We start from the raw sequence: 20,729 nt of genomic DNA, 5'->3' as shown, positions 1-20,729 counted from the left end.
TACTCCACCAGCCACGACTGCTCCAATTTCAAGTACTCTACCACCACCACCCATTCTTCCAGTTTCAAGTACTCCCCCACCGACAAGTACTCCTATTGATCCAATGGTTAGTGCATCTGAAGCTACCGTTTTAAAGCTGAGCAACTTCATGCGATTTGTACCAACTCCAAAATTTAAACACTAAAAAAGTCCAAGAATTGAACTTATGCATCAAGATATTTTTGTTGTGACATTTTGGTTTTAAATATTTACCTTTAGAGTTACTGAGTTTCATATCTATGTTAGGGTGTATGTGTTTTGGTTCTTATTTAAATACTTTGTGTGGTATGTTTTTTGATGATGTCTAGTTTAACAAAGACAAGTTTAAAACATTTTACTTGGTGTGAATGTTATTAATGAATATGTTGGTTTTATTACTGTATCTTAGCTTTGTTTTTCTTCAATTTTAAATTACAAGTTGGCAACAACAATAAAAAAATAGAATATTAGTCATTTTTATTCGTCTGTTCATAGGATACAATCATAACCATCACATTTAGGTTTTCTATTACACAATATCCAAATTGAACTTCACCACTTTTATGCTACACAGACAACTATCACAATTATTAACATAATAACCAACAACAAATAAAATGCCACTTTTAAAGTTCTAACTTCATATTTCAAGTTTCCAATCTTTTAGTTAAATTTTATTTTTCATTCCTGTATTTTAAATCCAGGATCAGCTCTACCAATTACTTTTTCTTCATGTTGAACTTTGTCAGTCCATATAAAAAGACCACATTATTTCTTGCCAACACTTTGCAACCACATTTCATAGCCATAGAGAAGAAATATTACATATTGAAAGAGCACGAGACTAGCTACATACATTAACAAAAATGATTTATATTGTAGTTTGAACAACCATAAAGTGAATTCGCATTTGTTCCTTCCCATTTGAGACAGGTCAGCTACCATACCCACACCTCTCTGGAAGTTATTCATGAATGCTTCTAGTGGTTCTCCTCCCACAGCTTCCCTCAGATCATCGGTTGCTACATCTACCAACAACGTTGCTGCCTCCACCCATCATACCCTTTCGCAACATGCCTAACAACGGCAGAGAAGAAGAAGGATAGTAGCTTCTAATATTGGACGCATCTTTCTTGAGCTCAAATTTGGATTAGGGTTATAAACTACTACATGGACTAAATTTAGTTAGACAGTAATAATAGTCATGTAATATAGTCATTGATTGTCCAACGTGGCTTTCCTCCATACACGTTATCACTCTGTTCATGAATATTCATACCTTGGAAACAGCCTTGAGTCAATATTGTTAAGATTGGGGACAAAGATGGGACAATTACAAGTTGAGGAATGAGATTGAGACTCGACTGCAAGTTTGGAGACCACTTTGAGATTTAACTCTTGTAAGAATATGAAAAAAATTTAGAAAGTTATATGCTATTAGTGTCCTGGCCCCTAGAAAATCTAAAATACAAAAAAACTTTTCTATCTTTAAATTAGTGTCCTTCTCGAATCAAGAATGATCCATTCGTCTTCCAATTTTTATAAAATTTTAAAAAATAATATTTGTAATATATTGGTGTATAATTTTTTTACATTAAAAATAATTTTTAAGTTTTTTATTTTTAATTTTCACTTAATTAATGAACTAACTAAAAAGAAAAGATAAGAGAAATATTTAGTTAAAACCTACAAAATGAGTTTACCCAATTTTTTTTTCTTTTCTCTTTTTTTTTCCTTCTTGCCAACAACTATTTTTCTTCTCGCTGGAAAAAAGTTGGGTGTAGATTTATCAATGACAACTCAAAATATAAAGGGGGCATAGGAAAAGACGTCTATTTACAGCATTGGTGGCACGTGCCATTGTCATGTGTGGCTAACTACAGTGTTGATTCCCATTTTGATTAGATAATGTCAATTATTTATTTATTTCAGACCCTATAGATCACTTATTAATTGTCTCTATTGTACATACATAATAGCAAGATGCTATCCAAAAAAAGAAAGATGAAACTATTTAAAAATGGAAAAAGACAAAACAAAGAACAGAAATTGAGATATTGAAGGAGATTTTTTTGTGTAAAGTATAATCAATCAAATCAAATGAAAGCTTAATCCAAATCAAGGAGTGTGAAATGTCAATCTTATCCTCGTCAATGATGATCACTTGTTTGGGCCATAGACCATAACATACACAATGATTATTATTGTGGTGTGCTGTAAGAACAAGACAACTTGGAAATAGATGTGCACTTTCCTGCATAAAGCAATTACATGGTTAGTTAACACATTCCATTTGTGCACAAAAAAATAAGCCAATAGTGAAAAAAATCTCTCTATCTCAATTGGCTTCAACTCATACGCATTCATCCTTAGCCCCATTATTCACTCTCATCATGTCAATTGATACGTGGAGGCATATCATTGGCTATTGAGGAAAAGGAAGGAAAACATAACCTCGTGTGAAATGGGTGAAGTGAAATGCCTTTTTGGATTGGTGTTGTGATATGGAAAAAAAGGATGACATTAAGTTGTTGCCACACCTTGGAGAAATCCAATTCAGGATTCTTCAGCCAAATTCATTGGACCTATGTTCTTCAAGGGAAGGGAAAATGTTACATCTTACTTCTATTATTACGTATTGCACGTTATGTGGACTCATTTCATAAAAATCAAATGAAAAAATTTAAGATGAAAAGACAATATTTAACTCAAAATTTTAAGATAATAAATTAATGAGTTGCTCGTCTTATAAATATTTTTATTTTTTTTATGTAAGACTAACTTTATACACTTTTCACACTTGTAACATTAACAACATCCTTAAATATACATGAAAGTTGATTAGTCTGTATTTTATGATCTGCGAAAAATTAGAAAAGAAATACATATTTCTCATGATAAAAAGTGTATGTATAACCAACTCATAAAGAAAATGATATTTAATATGTGGATTCTTTTAATCGACGGGATTATTCATCACAAAACTTCCTAATGCTAATAAATGTGAGAAATGTTTGATGGAAACAATATCATGTGGTTACATTTGTCCATACTCAGGTAAGTTAATGCCAAACATTTCATTTCAATCTTAATCTACTAAGGCACTCAACTAAGAAGGGTCAAATAATTCTAGAAGAATTAGAGTCGATTAAGATTATTATCTGCCCCATTTTCTTAATATGCATTCTAATAATAGGGAGCTGGATCTGACTTAGATAACTATTTAAGCTTTAAAAAAATTGATATTAGGCACAGCATAGTTTTTTCTCTTATTGAAAATCACCTTTAGATTTTACTATATCTAATGAATTCTCTACCAAAAATCCAAAATGACTGCGAAATTCTCATAGTTGAAAGAGCCTAACAGCGGAAACGACACAAATGTCCAACACAAGAACAATATGGAAGCACTCACAACGCAATATGGCAGCAACTATAACAAGCAAATATAGCAAGTAAAGCAATAACAAGAACACACCGAGATTTTAACGTGGAAAACCCCCTCAATGTGAGAGGTAAAAACCACGGGTCGTCCAGACCAATGAAATAGCTCCACTATAATCAAATGAGGTATAAGAGAGTCTCAAACAAAGCACAAAAACGTGCATATAACCAGCCAAAACATCAATGCACCAAAGCTCACAAATAATAGGCAAGAAGATGAAATATACCCAAAAAACAGAGCTGATGTCGAAGCCAATTTCTCCCTCTGCAGATCTCCAATTAAAATCTCCACCGTTCAGAATAAAGACCAAAATGTGAAGAATCTACAGTTCAAATTTCACGTCGATCCAACGGTGAAAGAATGAGAAACTGCCGTTCCAAGATTGCTGCTCTGTGTAAAAACGGGAAACCTAATTTCTCTCTTGCGAAACCAATTTCTCCTACTGCAAACCTCCAATCAACATCTCCACCGATCAGAATGAAGAACAAGATGATAGGAACACGCAGTTTAAATTTCAAGCCGATCCAACGGTGAAAAACTGAGAAACTACCATTTGAAATTTGCTACTTTGGACAAAAACGAAAATTCTGTTTTTCCCTTTCTTTCTCTCTTTTGTGGCTACTCTCTATCACTCTCAATGACACTCAAAAACTGATTAGGGTTGTGGCACAATGGGTGCAAGAGACACCCTCAAAATGTTGGGCTTGGGCCTCACAAAGGAGAGAAAAAACCCAACAAATCTCCCCCTTCTCGACTAGGTGGAGGCCCTCGCCATTCCGGCGATCAAACAACATGTTTCAAACTTTTCTCTTGACAATGCTTTTGTCATCATATCAGCACCATTGTCATCAGTATGAACTTTCTCAAGTTCCAACAACTTGGAATCTAACACATCCCGTATCCAATGATACCTAACATCGATATGTTTAGATCTTGGATGAAAAGTAGAATTCTTGGCAAGATGAATAGCACTTTGGCTATCACACAACAAGACATAACGGTCTTGCTTAAAACCAAGTGCTGCAAGAAACTTCTTCATCCACAACAACTCTTTACATGCTTCAGTTGCTGCAATAAACTCTGCCTCTGTGGTAGAAAGTGCAACACACTTCTGTAGCCTTGACTGCCATGAAATAGCTCCCCCTGCAAACTTGACCAAATAACCTGAAGTAGACTTTCGAGAATCAATATCTCCTGCCATGTCTGCATCAGTAAAGCCAACTAGCAAAGGTTTCTCACCACCAAAACTCAAACTCAAGTTAGTTGTACCTTTGAGATATCTCATAATCCATTTAACAGCATTCCAATGTTCTTTACCTGGATTAGAGAGAAAACGACTCACAGTACCAACCGCATGAGCAATGTCTGGTCTAGTACACACCATAGCATACATCAAGCTTCCAACAGCTGAGGCATAAGGAATTTCATCCATTGCTTGTTTCTCCTCATCAGTGGTTGGACACTGCTTGGTACTCAACTTAAAATGAGGAGCAAAAGAACTAGCAACACATTTGGCATCATTCATGCCAAACCTTTGAAGCACTTTCTTTATGTACTTCTCCTGTGACAAATAAAGCTTCTTGGAATCTCTATAACGAGTAATAGTCATGCCCAAAATTTGTTTGGCAGGACCCAAGTCCTTCATAGCAAAGAACTTGCTCAACTGTTTCTTCAACTCATTAATCCTCAAAGCATTCTTGCCCACAATCAAAATATCATCCACATAAAGCAAAAGAATGATAAAATCATCATCAGAAAATTTTTGCACAAATACACAATGATCTGAAGTTGTCTTACGGTAACCATGCTTCTCCATAACAGATTCAAACTTCTTGTACCACTGTCTTGGAGCTTGCTTCAACCCATAAAGACTCTTCTTAAGCTTGCACACAAAATCTTCCTTTCCTTTAACAACAAAGCCCTCCGGTTGCTCCATGTAGATCTCCTTATCTAAATCACCATGAAGAAAAGCGGTCTTCACATCCATTTGCTCAATCTCCAAATCAAGAGATGCTGCTAATCCAAGCACAGCACGAATGGATGACATCCTCACAACAGGAGAAAAGATCTCCTCATAATCAACACCTTTTCTCTGGCTAAAACCTCTAACAACCAATCTAGCCTTATACCGAGGCTTAGAATTGCGTTCTTCATTCTTGATTCTGAATACCCATTTGTTCTTCAAAACTCGCATACCCTTCGGTAGCTTCACCAACTCATAGGTATCATTCTCAAGCAAGGACTTCATTTCTTCTTGCATAGCTTCAAGCCATTGAGCTTTGCTTTCATCTTCAACAGCCTCTCCAAAGCATTCAGGTTCTCCCCCATCAGTCAACAAAACAAACTCATGTGGAGAATACCTTGACGAAGGCTTTCTCTCTCTTGTAGACCTTCTAAGTGCATTTGCAGGAATTTCTAAAGCTGGTTCTTCATCTTGATCATCATCACCAACTTCATCAAGTATCGGATCAACTGTTCCATCTTCACCTGCACTTGTATCATGCTCATTATTTTGAGCTTCAATTCTACCATCTTCTACCATAGGCATAGAGGGAGTAATATCCAAGTCAGAAAAATCATCACTAGGCTGAACCATTGGCTTCTCCGCATGATCAACATCCTTCAATGTTTGGTCTTCAACAAAGACAACATCTCTACTCCGAATCACCTTCTTGTTAACAGGATCATAAAACCTGTAACCAAACTCATCCATGCCATAGCCAATAAAAATACACTGCCTAGTCTTTACATCAAGCTTAGATCTCTCATCTTTGGGAATATGAACAAAAGCTTTACATCCAAAGACTCTTAAATGATCATAAGAAACATCTTTACCTGACCATACCTTCTCTGGCACTTCAAATTGCAAGGGAACACATGGTGTCCGGTTCAAGACATGAACAACAGTGCTCAAAGCTTCACCCCAAAAGGATTTTGCCAATCCAGATTGTGACAACAAGCACCTAACTCTTTCAACCAATGTTCTGTTCATCCTTTCAGCCAAGCCATTCAACTGAGGAGTCTTCGGAGGAGTCTTCTGATGTCTTATACCATGCTCTTTACAATAAGCATCAAATGGACCTGAGTACTCACCACCATTGTCAGTACGAATGCATTTCAACTTCTTCCCAGTTTCTCTTTCAACAGAAGCTTGAAATTGCTTGAACACATTCAAAACTTGATCTTTGGTCTTCAAAGTGTAAACCCATAATTTTCTAGAATGATCATCAATAAAGGTTACAAAATAGATAGACCCTCCAAGTGTTCTTGTCTTTATCGGCCCACATACATCAGAATGCACCAAGTCAAGTATCTCCGGCTTTCTTGAAGGTGGATGGCTCTTAAAAGAGACCCTGTTTTGTTTTCCAGCAAAACAATGATTGCACTTTTGCAAAGCAACCTTACAACCAGATAAAAGATTCCTCTTGGATAACATATTCATGCCTTTCTCACTCATATGACATAATCTCTTATGCCATAAATCAGTTTCATCAACAAACTCAGCAGCATTAACAATATCTTTCATAATCTTTGCTTGAGTTAAATAAAGAGTAGAGTGTCTTGTACCTCTAGCAACAACCATGGAACCCTTGGTGAGCTTCCAGCTATCACGAGAAAATGAGCTATTCAAGTCTTCATCACACAACTTACCAACAGAAAGTAAGTTCAAACGAATATCTGGAACATGCTTCACACGCTTCAAAGTCAACTTGGTACCGTTGGAGGTTTCTAAACAAACTTGTCCAACACCAGCACATTTTGCAACACCTTGATGAGCCATTTTCACATCACCAAAATCACCAGGAGTATAGGACGTAAACAAATCCCTCCTAGATGTAACATGAATAGAAGCACCGCTATCAATCACCCAACTAGTGCTATTATCAACAAGGTTAACAGATTCAAACTCCTCAACAACAAGAAAATCATCATGAGTTACATTAACCTTGTCTTCCTTGTTACCATCATCTTTATTTGTGCTATTTTCTTTACTTGCCTTGGCTTTCTCCTTCTTTAGCTGCCAACAAAATCTCTTCACATGTCCCTTTTGACCGCAATGATGACACTCAATATTCTTATACTTTCCTCGAGACTTGCTTCTGCTTTGATCTCTACCTTTAGGACCTCGACTTTTGCTTCTCCCCCTAGACTCAGAAACAAGAACATCTGAATGTGTAGTCGATGTACCTTGTGACTTTCTTCTCATCTCTTCATTCAAAACACTGCTCTTGGCAAGATCCATAGAGATTACACCATCAGGAGCAGAATTGGACAATGACATTCTGAGAATTTCCCACGAGTCTGGTAAGGAGCCAAGAAGTAACAATCCTTGAACCTCTTCATCAAACTTGATACCCATGGAAGATAACTGATTCATAATTCCTTGGAAATTGTTCAAGTGATCTGTTATTGATGTCCCATCTGTATACTTCAAAGCCAACAACTGCTTGATCAAAAACATCTTGTTATTCCCAGTTTTTTGAGCATACAACTGTTCAAGCTTAATCCAAAGGGTTCGAGCATGTGTCTCTCTAATAATATGGTTCAACACATTATCGTCAACCCACTGCCTAATATATCCACAGACTTGTCTATGCAACAAAGTCCAATCATCATCAGACTTATCATTAGGCTTCTCTGTACCAAAAACTGGTTGATAAAAATTTTTGACATAAAGAAAATCTTCCATCTTTGACTTCCACAAATCATAATTAAGACCATTAAGAGTGATCATCCTACTAGTATTAGTATTAGCTTCCATTGTTCACAAAATCACAAGCCCAGAAAAATACCAACAAGCTCTGATGCCAGTATGAAAGAGCCTAACAGCGGAAACGACACAAATGTCCAACACAAGAACAATATGGAAGCACTCACAACGCAATATGGCAGCAACTATAACAAGCAAATATAGCAAGTAAAGCAATAACAAGAACACACCGAGATTTTAACGTGGAAAACCCCCTCAATGTGAGAGGTAAAAACCACGGGTCGTCCAGACCAATGAAATAGCTCCACTATAATCAAATGAGGTATAAGAGAGTCTCAAACAAAGCACAAAAACGTGCATATAACCAGCCAAAACATCAATGCACCAAAGCTCACAAATAATAGGCAAGAAGATGAAATATACCCAAAAAACAGAGCTGATGTCGAAGCCAATTTCTCCCTCTTCAGATCTCCAATTAAAATCTCCACCGTTCAGAATGAAGACCAAAATGTGAAGAATCTACAGTTCAAATTTCACGTCGATCCAACGGTGAATAAATGAGAAACTGCCGTTCCAAGATTGCTGCTCTGTGTAAAAACGGGAAACCTAATTTCTCTCTTGCGAAACCAATTTCTCCTACTGCAAACCTCCAATCAACATCTCCACCGATCAGAATGAAGAACAAGATGATAGGAACACGCAGTTTAAATTTCAAGCCGATCCAACGGTGAAAAACTGAGAAACTACCATTTGAAATTTGCTACTTTGGACAAAAACGAAAATTCTGTTTTTCCCTTTCTTTCTCTCTTTTGTGGCTACTCTCTATCACTCTCAATGACACTCAAAAACTGATTAGGGTTGTGGCACAATGGGTGCAAGAGACACCCTCAAAATGTTGGGCTTGGACCTCACAAAGGAGAGAAAAAACCCAACAATAGTCAATATCGATTCAACTATGAAAAAATTAATAATAAATTCCACATCAAAGATGGAATATAATAATAAACAAATTCCTCATCGTCACACCTAAGACTGGATATATAGAATATAATTTGCAAGACTAAATATATGTGGATGGTTCAACTAACAAACATAATAAATTCTTTATCATATAAAAATTAAGTAGATAAAACACAATTTTAAAAACAAACTAAAAGGTTAGGAATTAAGGCCATTATGGCCATATCCCTAAATTATGTGAAACTTATTATGATGATAAATAGTCTTCCGTTAACATAATTTTGAATAGAGAAAGCATGCAACCATACATGCATGCATGTTTCCATTGTTGGCACTCGTCTAAAGTTTGAACAATGGTTAATCAGAGTTAATTTTTAACAAGTGAGATTATCTAATATATGTGGATGGTTTGATATTTTTGTGTCCTGTAAACTGTGTTTGGTTTTGAGAATAGAATAAGACAATATACTAAAAATTAGAACACAAATAATATAAACATAAAAATTAATATTTTTATATTTTGTTTAATAGTAAATTGAATATAAGATAAAATAAATAATAAAAAATCTAATTTATCTCAATTTTTTTTCATACAAAATTTAAAATAAAATAATAAAATAATAAAAAATTGATGATAATAAAAAAAATAAAATAAAAAATAAGTTGTATCTTCGTTTAATATATATATATATATATATATATATATATATATATATATGTTTTTCTCGTTAGAAATAATACAAAATACATTAATTCAATATTTTAAAACATAATATCTCTATCTATATCTTATTTACTAGATATAATTTTATGTCTATGTATCGATGTCTCGTATACTATCCTTATAACCAAACGCAGTATTTGTTTAATTGGATGGGAATATGAAAACACGCGTAAAATATATATATACACACACTCTTGCTTACTTTTCTAGCTTCCATGCAATTTCCAAATTCCAAAGAAGCTCAATTAAAATCTCTTCGAAATTGGATTAGAAATGATTCGTATTTGATACGATGGAGATGTGCCAGCTCCCCAACTCTTGTGTATTCTCAACTTATTTGCTAACACATGAGAATTGAGATTAATATATTATTATATAGTATATTATTATTTCAATGACAATGACCTTTTACGATGAATTCGATTCTCCATTACTCTTATCCAATATGTATATGTATATTCCCTCCTATGGCTTATGGTGATAACTGGAAGATCCTCTAAAATGACAAAATGTTTTTAATTTCAATTATAATCACTTAAGCTCCTGTATTTTTTTTTTTCGTATGTGTGGATTTTGTCTTAGGGTCAAGTTTTCTTTTGTTGCCTTGTTATATGTATATGAACATCCTATTAATAAGGCATGTTCTGGCCCACTTCATAGTTGGGCTTGAACTGAAGCTTAAAATAAGGAGCCTCTTTCTTCATCCTAGGATACAAATATTAGTATTGATCAGTACACCAATAGTATTGATCGCGGGAAATTTAATTTGAATATGAAAGTAAAGGAAGTATTGGACTTGCGTATGGGGGAGGAGGGGTGTTTCACCTCGTGTGGGATCAGAGGAAGCAGAACTCGGACCCTGCGAGTTATGTCCCTCAAAATGTAAAAAAAAATTACCCAGAACAAGAAAACCGGAGGATCCGAATTCCACGTTTCAGATTTCAAATTCTATAGCTGCAAATCGAATCATACGATTTGTGAAGCAAAATTTCATCACCCAAGAACTCGCATGGTTCGAGTTGTGTACTCTGAGTTTTTTCACATTTTTAACATAAATCGGACCCTCCGATTTGTGTACTCTAAATTTTTTTCAACTTTTTAAATACAAATCGGAGGGTCTGATTTGTGTACTCCCATAATTTTAAAAAACACAAAAAATTACCATATTAAAGTATATCACTCATTTTGCTTCCATATCAAAATTTTTTAGCCTATTGATCGCACCCAAAAGAAAAAACAAAATGTAATATTGGTTAAACTTAGACTCAAAAGTGTCCCTTAAGAGGCATAAAAATAACAATAAAAAGTATCAATTGTGTGCCGTATGAGCTTAAAATAGATTATATCCCTGCCGAATAAATGACTATTGTGATTAACATTAAAAAGAAAGAGCTAGTCTGTTTCCAATTAAATGGATTGATGAAACCAAATTTAATGTGATTATTCACATAAAGTTCTTTATGTGAAAATAATAGTTACAAAACATTAGATAATTTAACATAGTTGAGTGAATTGCTTAAATTTAATTAGGCATGTGTGAAAGGAATTTGCTCATTCTATCATACAACAAATTTGCTAGACTTTTTAAGTTTAGATAGTTCACAAAAACATACAAGACATATTAATAATCATAAGCTTAAATTTAATCAAAATTGTCTCTGTCTACAAGCTTAAGACCCCAACTCATATCTTCACAGTGCCTCACATGAGGAACAAGTTCACCTGTGTCAATTCCTCTCTTAGCCCTGCAGTCATAGAATGGAGGAGCATGGAAACACGGTTCCATTGACATGGCACGCCGGCAAGGAGGATTCGGAGCAGTTCGGTTCTCGGGCTTGTAGAGTATCCAAGGCTTCAAGCCTCCAAGACCTTGAGCAACATATCCAAAAGTAGACCAAGAACTAGTAACCAACACATCACTCAAACTTAAGAGGTACATTTCGGCCCAAGCTTTTTGGTTATGAATCTGTTTCTCGGATTGTTGATGTCCTTCATGGCTTGGTTGGTAAATTCCAACAACTTCTCCTGTCACAGTAGGATATTCCCAATACATGTCCCTTACCTTTTCAAAATAGCCAGCATTTAAGGATGTCATTAGCACCGCTTTCGATTTCGGTGTTTCTGATGGACTCACTATGTCGTCTTCGCGGTTAACATCCGGCAAGAGATTCTCCTTCAATGTACAAGCTAAGATTTGATCCAATACATGTTGGAATGGGCCAGGATCTGTGTCGAACACTCGAATTTGTATGCCAACTCTTTCATTGGCATTGGCTAAATAAGACTCGTAGTATCTTACAACTAGTCCCCACACGTTGTTTGTTGGGTGGAGTAAGTATCTGCCCAAGAAGTGGAAAATTGTTTCTTTGTTTGGGAATAGGTCCTTCAGTTCCTGCTCGAAAGACGGCATCAAGAATAGAGATGGAGTGAAGTAATTATCTGTTTTGATGAGTAACCATGGTACTTTCTTGAGGAAATTTTGTTGTTCATCACAGAAGAAAAGCTTGTCTTCATCATCATAGTCATGGACTAGATGAAGGTAGAGAAAAGACGGCGGCAAAGTTGAACTCGCAACCGAGTTGTTTTTCAATATTTTTCCATAACATTGTTCAGATTTCTGATTGAAACCATGAAACTGACTTTTGAGAGGAAAATCAGGAGGGAGAAACCAGGACACTTCTGGGAATGGTTCACAAAAGAGATCAACCATATCCACTCCCGGATCGACCAGCAGAACTCGGTCCGTAAGGAGAGCATAAAGAAATGCAGAAGCTAGGGTCAATATCCTATTCCCCAATCCACTAAATGAAATCCACACAACATATTTACAAGGTGAGGACTTGGAAAACTGACCAGACCTGAGTTCTTTCACAGTTTTGTTATAAGCTTCGGTATAAGGTCCACATTGTTTGTGTAGAGCTTCATATTTTCTTAGCCTAGAAATAAGGTAAGAAGAAGGTTTAGCTGATAGTCCTTTGTGATAATTGGCTGTTTGATACCTGCTGAGACAAGATCTTTCATCGAATCCATCGATTAGAAGGCCACCAATCAGTTTATCAATTGGCTTCTCAACAGAATCAGAGGAAATATTGTTCACACCTTCAAGTCACAGAACATCAAATTCCATTACTTAACAATGAATTCAAATAAATAGTAAAGCACTAAATCACAAGAAAGACAAATTTTTGGACATGGGTATGAGTTGAATTGAACATTGAAAAGAGAATCAATCAAATGTAAGAACCCTAAAAAAGTTAAAATCTTGGTATCATAGAGGCAAATATAACAGAGGAAATTGGATAGCCAACTTCAAACAAAAATCTAAATTCTGTTGTTTTCCATGTGCACTTCTCATCACCAAATTCTAAAAGGACAAGAAAACTACTCTGTTGTTGGATCAAGTGCTTACCATCAAAACAAAAATCATAATTGAATTTTCTGTCGCTGTCTCAGAGTACCCTAGGGTAACACAAGTGAAGTAAAACAATGCTTATACTTTCTGAATCAAAGTTCCATTTTGCTTAGAAAATTGAAATGCACCAGGCTAAGAATAAATTAAGCAAGTTAATCTTAAACCAAGTAGCTAACACAATGAAACATTGGGAATGATGAAGAAATTACCTTGTTGCTGAAAGACAGTAGTAGTAATAGTGGGTGAAGCTTCTAGAACAGCATCAGAGGGAGGGTCTCTAAGAACAACAGAGAGTGAGAAGAGCACAGAGAAGAGCATGAAAGAAACAAGAAAGAACCCCATCAAACGCATAAGAGGGAGAGTAGTAGTATTATTCTTCTTCTCCAAATCTGAGGACAGATTCAGATTCAGATTCTTCAATGCATCATCAGTGTCATCACCACCTTCTTCCACATTCCTAATTGTAATGAGCCTTTTCATCACTTGCACATAGAAAGTTAAAGAGTAATAGGTGTGGTTCTTGCTTCAACAAGAGACACTGAACAATGATCTAAATCCAAAACTGATTAACTCATACATACAGTGTTGCTGTGTCACTAAGGTTAAGACATAATTTAATAGAGTCATTTGAAAAGAAAGATTATAAAAATACCAAATATACATTAAAATATATTAAATACAAGCACATATAGAATTAATTACATAATTGATTCTTTATGTGCTCATATTACTTTTGTAATATACATCATTTTTGGATGATTTTTTTTCTTTAATAAGAATTAATAATACAATCTTAGTGTTTATGTAAAATTGGCTGTCGGTGGCTCTATTATGTTAATGTTACCTTCCACTACCAATCGCCATTATTTATGGCTATGTGTTGTCCGCCTCCTTCAATTTTAAAATAAAATAAAGTTTTTCATATAATGTCTCAATGACCGTTTTTTTTTTCTTTTGGTATTCTGTGAGTCTCACGTTTCATGAATTAATTAAGAGTATATATCCATTTTGGTCTTCAAAGAATTTTAAATCAGACATTTTAGTCTCCAATTAAAATTAATTACTCGATTGGTCTCTAACAATTAATTCCATCAGTCACTTAGGTCTTTGGCTCTGTCAACTCTAACGGAAGACAAAATGGTCCCTGAAAACTCTAACATGAGACAAAATGATCCCTGACAACTCTAACAAGGGACAAAATGATCCCTGACCCTTTTATTCGAAAACGACACTGTTCTTTCCCAATTTTCATCATATCTCGCATAACCTTAACATTCATACTTTTATTCTTCACCTTCACAATCTTCTTTTTCATCTTTTTCTTCCTACTCTTTAGTTCCAAGATTAAGTCATAGTGTAATTGTCACACATGTCGCACCTACCTCAACATGTCATGGACCACACACTTCCTAAATCTTTGTGACTGGTACATCCACCTCCTCTGCACTTCACCCACGAAAAGTATCCACTTCTACGTCTTTGATAACATCACCTCCAACCCCGACAACATTTTTGGTAACAAAAACAAAGCAATAACTACAAAGAAAACATAAAAACTAGCAGAAAATAACAAACAAGGAGCAAAAGAATATAATGATTTTAGCTTCTCCAAAGACACTTCAAGATGAATCCGATCAGTTATACAACATCAAATCATGATCATTCTCCTTCCAACTTTTACTCTGCAAAATCATTGGCCTTTTTCATAGATCAGTAAATCATGCATCAAAGATCAACTTCATATGTCTTCTTATTCACCTTAGACTTGATATTTGCACTCATAAGTACATAAATTACTCCTATATTGTCGATCTTGACACCATCGATTTGTGCATTCTACAACTTCCTCCTTTAACTTCTCTAATACCAACACTCCATTATTAAAGACAATGTTATTTCTACATCTCCATGTGCACCATATTACAGGAAAAATAACACCATCCACACTTCCTTCATATCTTTTCTTATCATTCTATCCATCCACACCTCAAAGCATTCTTTGGTGGTTCCTGGCCAAACCCAAATCACACTCCAATCCACCAAGATTGATCCCACAACTTTCATATACGATCACATGAAAAAAACAAGTGATGTACCGTCTCCAATCTATCCTTACATAAGACATAAAAGGATTCCGCTTCTGGTACAATCTTAAACTTACATAATCTATTTCTAGTATTCAATCTTTCTAAAATTACAAACCACATCGCAACTCAACCCATGGAGGATTTTTTTTCTTGTGAACATTAAATTTATAGAGTGTGCATTGTGTAGTTTGAAGTTACAGTGTTAGACTGTTAGTGTTATGCGAGATATGATGGAATTTGGGAGAGAACAGTGTCGTTTCCGAATAGAGGAGATCAGGGACTATTTTGTCCCCTGTTAGAGTTATCAGGGTCTATTTTGTCCTCTGTTAGAATTAACGGAGTAAAGGACTTAAGTGACTGACGGAGTTAATTGTTAGGGACCAATCGAGTAATTAATTTTAGTTGGGGACTAAAGTGTCCAGTTTAAAATTCTTTGAGGACCAAAATGGATATATACTCATTAATTAAAGAATAGGAAAGTATTAGAGATTAATATCTATTTAAAATATAATAATTAAGCAGTTCAGTACACGAGATTTGAAGAGTGTTCTCACTAAGAACTCCTAACTCTAAAGTTTCAGAGGTGATAACACGTTGTCCGCAATGAATAGTGTTCCTTCCATTAAAATGAAAATACAAATCCACTGCAATGTATTGGCTTTTGCATAAAGAAGCCTCCAAAAATTGTCCACCACCAGTGTTATCATCCAAGAAAAAAAAATTGTTGTCCTTTCAGCAGGACTGTTTGCAAAAGTAACATTTCAGTGGATAAAGTAGTTACAGTATTCCTTCTAAAAAAAGTGTAGAGGTGACGACGGCTTCGTTGGTCAGAGTTTATAATAAAATTAAATTCCAGATGCAAGCAACATATCTTTCTGCCCATGTGTAAAGACTTGCGATTAATAAATGATTAGATTTGGGACATCCCATTTTAACGCTCACCGGAACTCTTTAAAAATCTCAATTTTTTCTGCTCGTTCCATTCATTGATAGATAAACAACTCTATATAAATATTAGAATGGTACAGGTTACATGGAAAATATAAATCTATTGTTAATTGTACCTGGTAGAACTTTTGGTTGAAGCAGTTTTAGAGTGCAAAGAATGGCTGCAAAAATAAACTTGATCAGAGACATCAATCCAACCAAGCTTACTTGGTCATTGGTCGTGGGTGTTGCCCAATTGTATGAGTTTTCCAGCCAGTAAAACCAGAATGAGGTGTTTAACTTGGAAATGGTTTTGCAAGATGAGCAGGTATTGAATGAGTGATTGTTATACGTTGCATCTTCTTCTTGAGTGCTTTTCTAACAAGTTTTAGTTTCTTGGTTTTAAAATGTTTTGCAGGGTGATAGAATTCATGCAACGATACGCAAGCATGGGTTGGATTTGTTCGGGGAGAGGATAAAAGAGCATGCCGTGTATAATATGCCAAATTTTATTGTGAAAATTAACAATGGGAAGGTAAGGACAACTGCTCATAAGTACATGTTTAGCTTCTATACAAAGACAGACGTGGAAGTCCTTCCAATTGAGACTTTTGCTTTTAACCCATTCAAAATGTGTCCATTTGCTGAACTTGAGACAAATACTCCAATGGATGAAAATTTGTTGTTTGGTACGTTACGTCGACATACTTTTTATTTTGTTAAGATATGATCTTGAATTTTATTACAGGTTTATATTTAAATGGCCTTATTGTGATATGCAGATTACATAAGAAAGGTTGTTGGAAAGGAAGAAGCTATGGGGATGATTACACGCACGAGTGAAGAAAGCAAGCGTATTACACTACAATTGGAAGGCCTAGAATAATATTTACTATTTTGTCTCTCCTTTTAGTTGTATATTTTGTTTTTGTTTTGCAGTCATTTAATTCAGGCATATGCTGGATATTAAGTGTCCAAAAATACTGTTAGAATTGTATTATGCCTTTCATTCCAAGAAGCACAAGATTAAATGTACATTGTTTGGGGAATCGGTGGACCAAGTGCTTCCACACTTCGTACGAGATGATGGGGAGCCTTTCATAATGTTTGTTCAGCTCTTTAAGTCGAATGTATACTTAAGTTATGTGAATGTTCAAAGCACTTACTATGTCTCCAAATGTTACTTCAATCCAAACCTTCCCGAAGTTATTGATTTCAAGAAAAGGTGTGTCTCTAGAGTGCCCAAATTGCTGCTCTGTTATGAGTTCATAAAACATAATTTAAAAACCATATTAATTTATATGAGTCTTCTTGGACTCTTTACAAATTTGCAAAGGAGGTTGTGTTGTGTGCACAATGGATAATTCCTCTTCAATCGCAACTTCAATACTCTGTGGCAGATGAAATCAACACAGGCATTGCCCCAATACGCACCATAGAGAAGGTTCTTAATATGATACAGGTGAGGTTTGTAATTGATCACTTAAGCCGATAAAGTTTTGTTACTGATTTTGAAACATTCTTTTAGAAAACCTCCTACTGGATTGTGGGAAACATTGTGTCTTTAAAGGTTGGTAAAGATGACTGGTCCTATAAGCCATGTAAGACATGTCCAAAGAAAGTTCTAGAGAGCAAAAATAGGTATTGGTGTGATCATTGTAGACGTGTAGGCTTTAAGGCTACACTAAGGTTAACTGTTTTGTATCCAATCTTTGTTTGCTTTTTTTAAGGTTCGGTTGATATCATGAACTATGAAATTCAGTGTAGTTGCATATGGTCATGTTTTTATTGTTAGCGGTGATGTGCTGCTGAGATGTTGTTCCATGTATAAGCTGCAAGTAATCGTGACTAATGGAAGTGGTTGTATGAAGCTCCTTCTGTGGAACAAAGAAGCAGAGCATATGGTGGGAAAGGCTGCTGTGATAATTAAAGAGTTATGCGTAAGTCTAATTCATGAGAGTTTAAAATACTTTGCTCCTGTAATGTATGTTTTCCGGACTGATAAAAAAATTATTATGTGCATGTAAAGAGGTGGAAAAAAGGAGAGTCGTATCCTAAATACTTGGATAATATTGTTGACAAAAGGTTCTTATTCAAGCTCAACATCATCTACAAGAATATTAATGTCGTGGAAGGGGTATACAACGTTTTAAAGATTTTAGATGATGAATGGCTCATGTCCAGTTTTGGTTCTGCCAATTCTTCTTTCGATGCTTCTGTAAGTATAGCATGTTGCGATTGGAACTAGAACTAAGCTGTGTTGATTAGTATACTGTTGAAACTAACATCTTACCTTCAAATGATCTTCATTCCTGCAGTGTTCTCAACATGTACCTAATCCCTCTACAACTGAAATAGGTGATAATAGCAATGGCATGGGGCAGTTTCTCTGTCCAAGGTAAGAAGTTTATATGTCTTTTTTTTATTGATATCCACCTTATACAGAGATCATTAAACCTGATCAAGAGGTCGCTCATGTTTTGCTTGCTAATTGTCGAGTTTCTGTCAACAATAAGATTTAGTAGTTGAGGGCAACGATGATAGCTCCTCTGAGACTCCAGCCAAGAGGTCCTCCCCTAATACAGGTGATGGTTCTACGGCAGAAGCAGGTGTGTCTGCAGATGTGCAAGCATCAATTAACAAGAATTTTAAGAGGAATTGTGGAAAAAAATCTCGATTGAAAACTTTTGATGTTAGTTACATTGTTGGTGTGTTTAAGAAGTTATGATGAGACAAATGTTTTCTTAGCATTCTAGCTTAGTATATGTAGTATCTGCAATCTGATAGGAATTCATGTATTCAGTATAGTTAATTAATTTGCTTTGTTAATTGGGTTGTTAGGGTTTAGGGTTTGCACCTATCGACAGATACTATGGTTGTCAAAACCTTTAAACCTTACAAGTAAAATTTTCTATTTTACTATGTGGCAGAAAATTCCTTTCACTTATTGCTAGTTAACATGATTGCAATGTTACTTGATCCAAAGGATGCCTAACACATCCATCATAACTAAATTAGTTCTTGCAGAAAATTTTTGCCATACATTAAAGCTTGTTAGCTTTCGAAATTGAACTATTAGTATCAATAGGAATAGGATAATTCACTTATTGTAGAAGTTAGAGACATGTTTGGATTAACGTTCGTAAAAGGGAGATTTGTATAAAATTGATTTTGATCAAAAGTGATTTGGTATTAACGTGGTTTATGTTTTAGTCATTTTTATTCAAAATAAATTATAGTACACTAAATATTGTTTGGATTACATTATTCAAAATCACTTTTAGATGAAAAATTATAGAAAAAAACATGAATTTAAATAATTAGTTTATATTATCTTATAATTTTATTTTAGATATTTAAATAAATTTTAATATTCTTTTTTTAGTACTCTCAGTACTCTTTAGTACTCTAATAGGATTAATAGAATCATAATATAATGCAAAAAAATATTCCATACAAAAAAGAAATAACAATAATAGTGAAAAAACTCATATAAACAAAAAGATAGAAGTTTTATAAAAATAAGAATATGCATAAGAGAGTATTAGAGAAAAATATTATAAAAAAACAAACATATGAATAATGAAGGACATAATTATTTCTTAGCACATTATACTTTGATCATGCATAATATATAATAATACGTTGCTCGTTGGGACAATACATATAAGTAATGCTATATGGATTTTCATTTAGTGTATAATTATTATATGGAAAAGTATCGAGAGACAATGAGAGTAGTAAACGATGTGAACAATAGAGTAAAAAGGAAAAAATAAAATTAAAATCATAAATCAGATGATTAATTAATTATTAATAATTGCAGATTTTAAAATTTAAAAAATAAGGATTTCAAATTAAACCAAATCACAAATGGTGCAGTTACACCCAATAATCACGCTAACTTCTCTTCTCCAATCATGATCTCCAGTCTGCAGAGTAACCTAACCGCCGATTCACTTTCCCGCTCTCCGGTCCGATGCTGCCCAGACTCTAGCTGCCACCACCTAGCCTTCGTCCCACGTTGCCCAACCTCTCTGTGAAATTCGATCGCCTCGCACCAGCCCTGGACAGCCTTCTTCGCGCTTCCCACCCGCCGTCGCCCAACATTCAACCGACACCGCCCAACCTCTCCACAAATGTTTGATCGCTTTGATTATTTGATTTTATTAGATCAGTACGTTGGTATACTGTTTTTTCATTTTGCTTAAGGGACCATATTGGGCATGACTTTCATAACATTGATTGGCAGTGTCAAGAAAGGTGGTCCAAATGTAACATCTAATCCATTGTTAGCCGCTATACTTGAGAAAGCTAAGGAGCTTGATGTGCCAAAAGATATTGTTAAGCGTAACATCAAAAGAGTTTCAGAGAAGGGACATGAGGCTTATAATGAGAAGTTGTTGCGTGGTTGCTTTATCGTCGGATCTCCTCCCCTGCCTCCA

The 20,729-nt window shown here is 35.0% G+C and overlaps 1 protein-coding gene and 1 pseudogene across 1 annotated transcript; one reads left to right on the top strand and one right to left on the bottom strand.

Annotated features, from left to right (window-relative positions):
• Positions 1 to 11,477: 11,477 nt before the first annotated feature.
• On the bottom strand, positions 11,478 to 13,910 carry LOC130975310 (galactoside 2-alpha-L-fucosyltransferase-like). Its single transcript, XM_057900354.1, has 2 exons — positions 13,480 to 13,910; positions 11,478 to 12,957 (listed from the first exon to the last, which is right to left on the bottom strand). The coding sequence occupies exons 1-2, from the start codon at positions 13,748 to 13,750 to the stop codon at positions 11,501 to 11,503; spliced, it is 1,728 nt and encodes a 575-aa protein (XP_057756337.1). The 5' UTR covers positions 13,751 to 13,910; the 3' UTR covers positions 11,478 to 11,500.
• Positions 13,911 to 15,960: 2,050 nt separating this feature from the next.
• Positions 15,961 to 19,189, top strand: LOC130935418 (uncharacterized; annotated as a pseudogene).
• The last annotated feature ends 1,540 nt before the right edge of the window (positions 19,190 to 20,729 follow it).

The sequence above is a fragment of the Arachis stenosperma genome, chromosome 1 (genome assembly GCF_014773155.1).
Source record: "Arachis stenosperma cultivar V10309 chromosome 1, arast.V10309.gnm1.PFL2, whole genome shotgun sequence".
Classification (NCBI taxonomy): domain Eukaryota; kingdom Viridiplantae; phylum Streptophyta; class Magnoliopsida; order Fabales; family Fabaceae; genus Arachis; species Arachis stenosperma.
The sequence above is the reverse complement of the archived record's forward strand: the minus strand, read 5'-3'. Positions and strand labels throughout refer to the sequence as shown.

Bases quoted from the DNA above. Each gene is read 5' to 3' on its own strand.
- LOC130975310 (XM_057900354.1), bottom strand. From the start codon at position 13,750: ATGAAAAGGCTCATTACAATTAGGAATGTGGAAGAAGGTGGTGATGAC. The intron at 12,958-13,479 runs GTAATTTCTTCA...TGTGACTTGAAG, and splicing joins TACTGTCTTTCAGCAACAAG to GTGTGAACAATATTTCCTCT.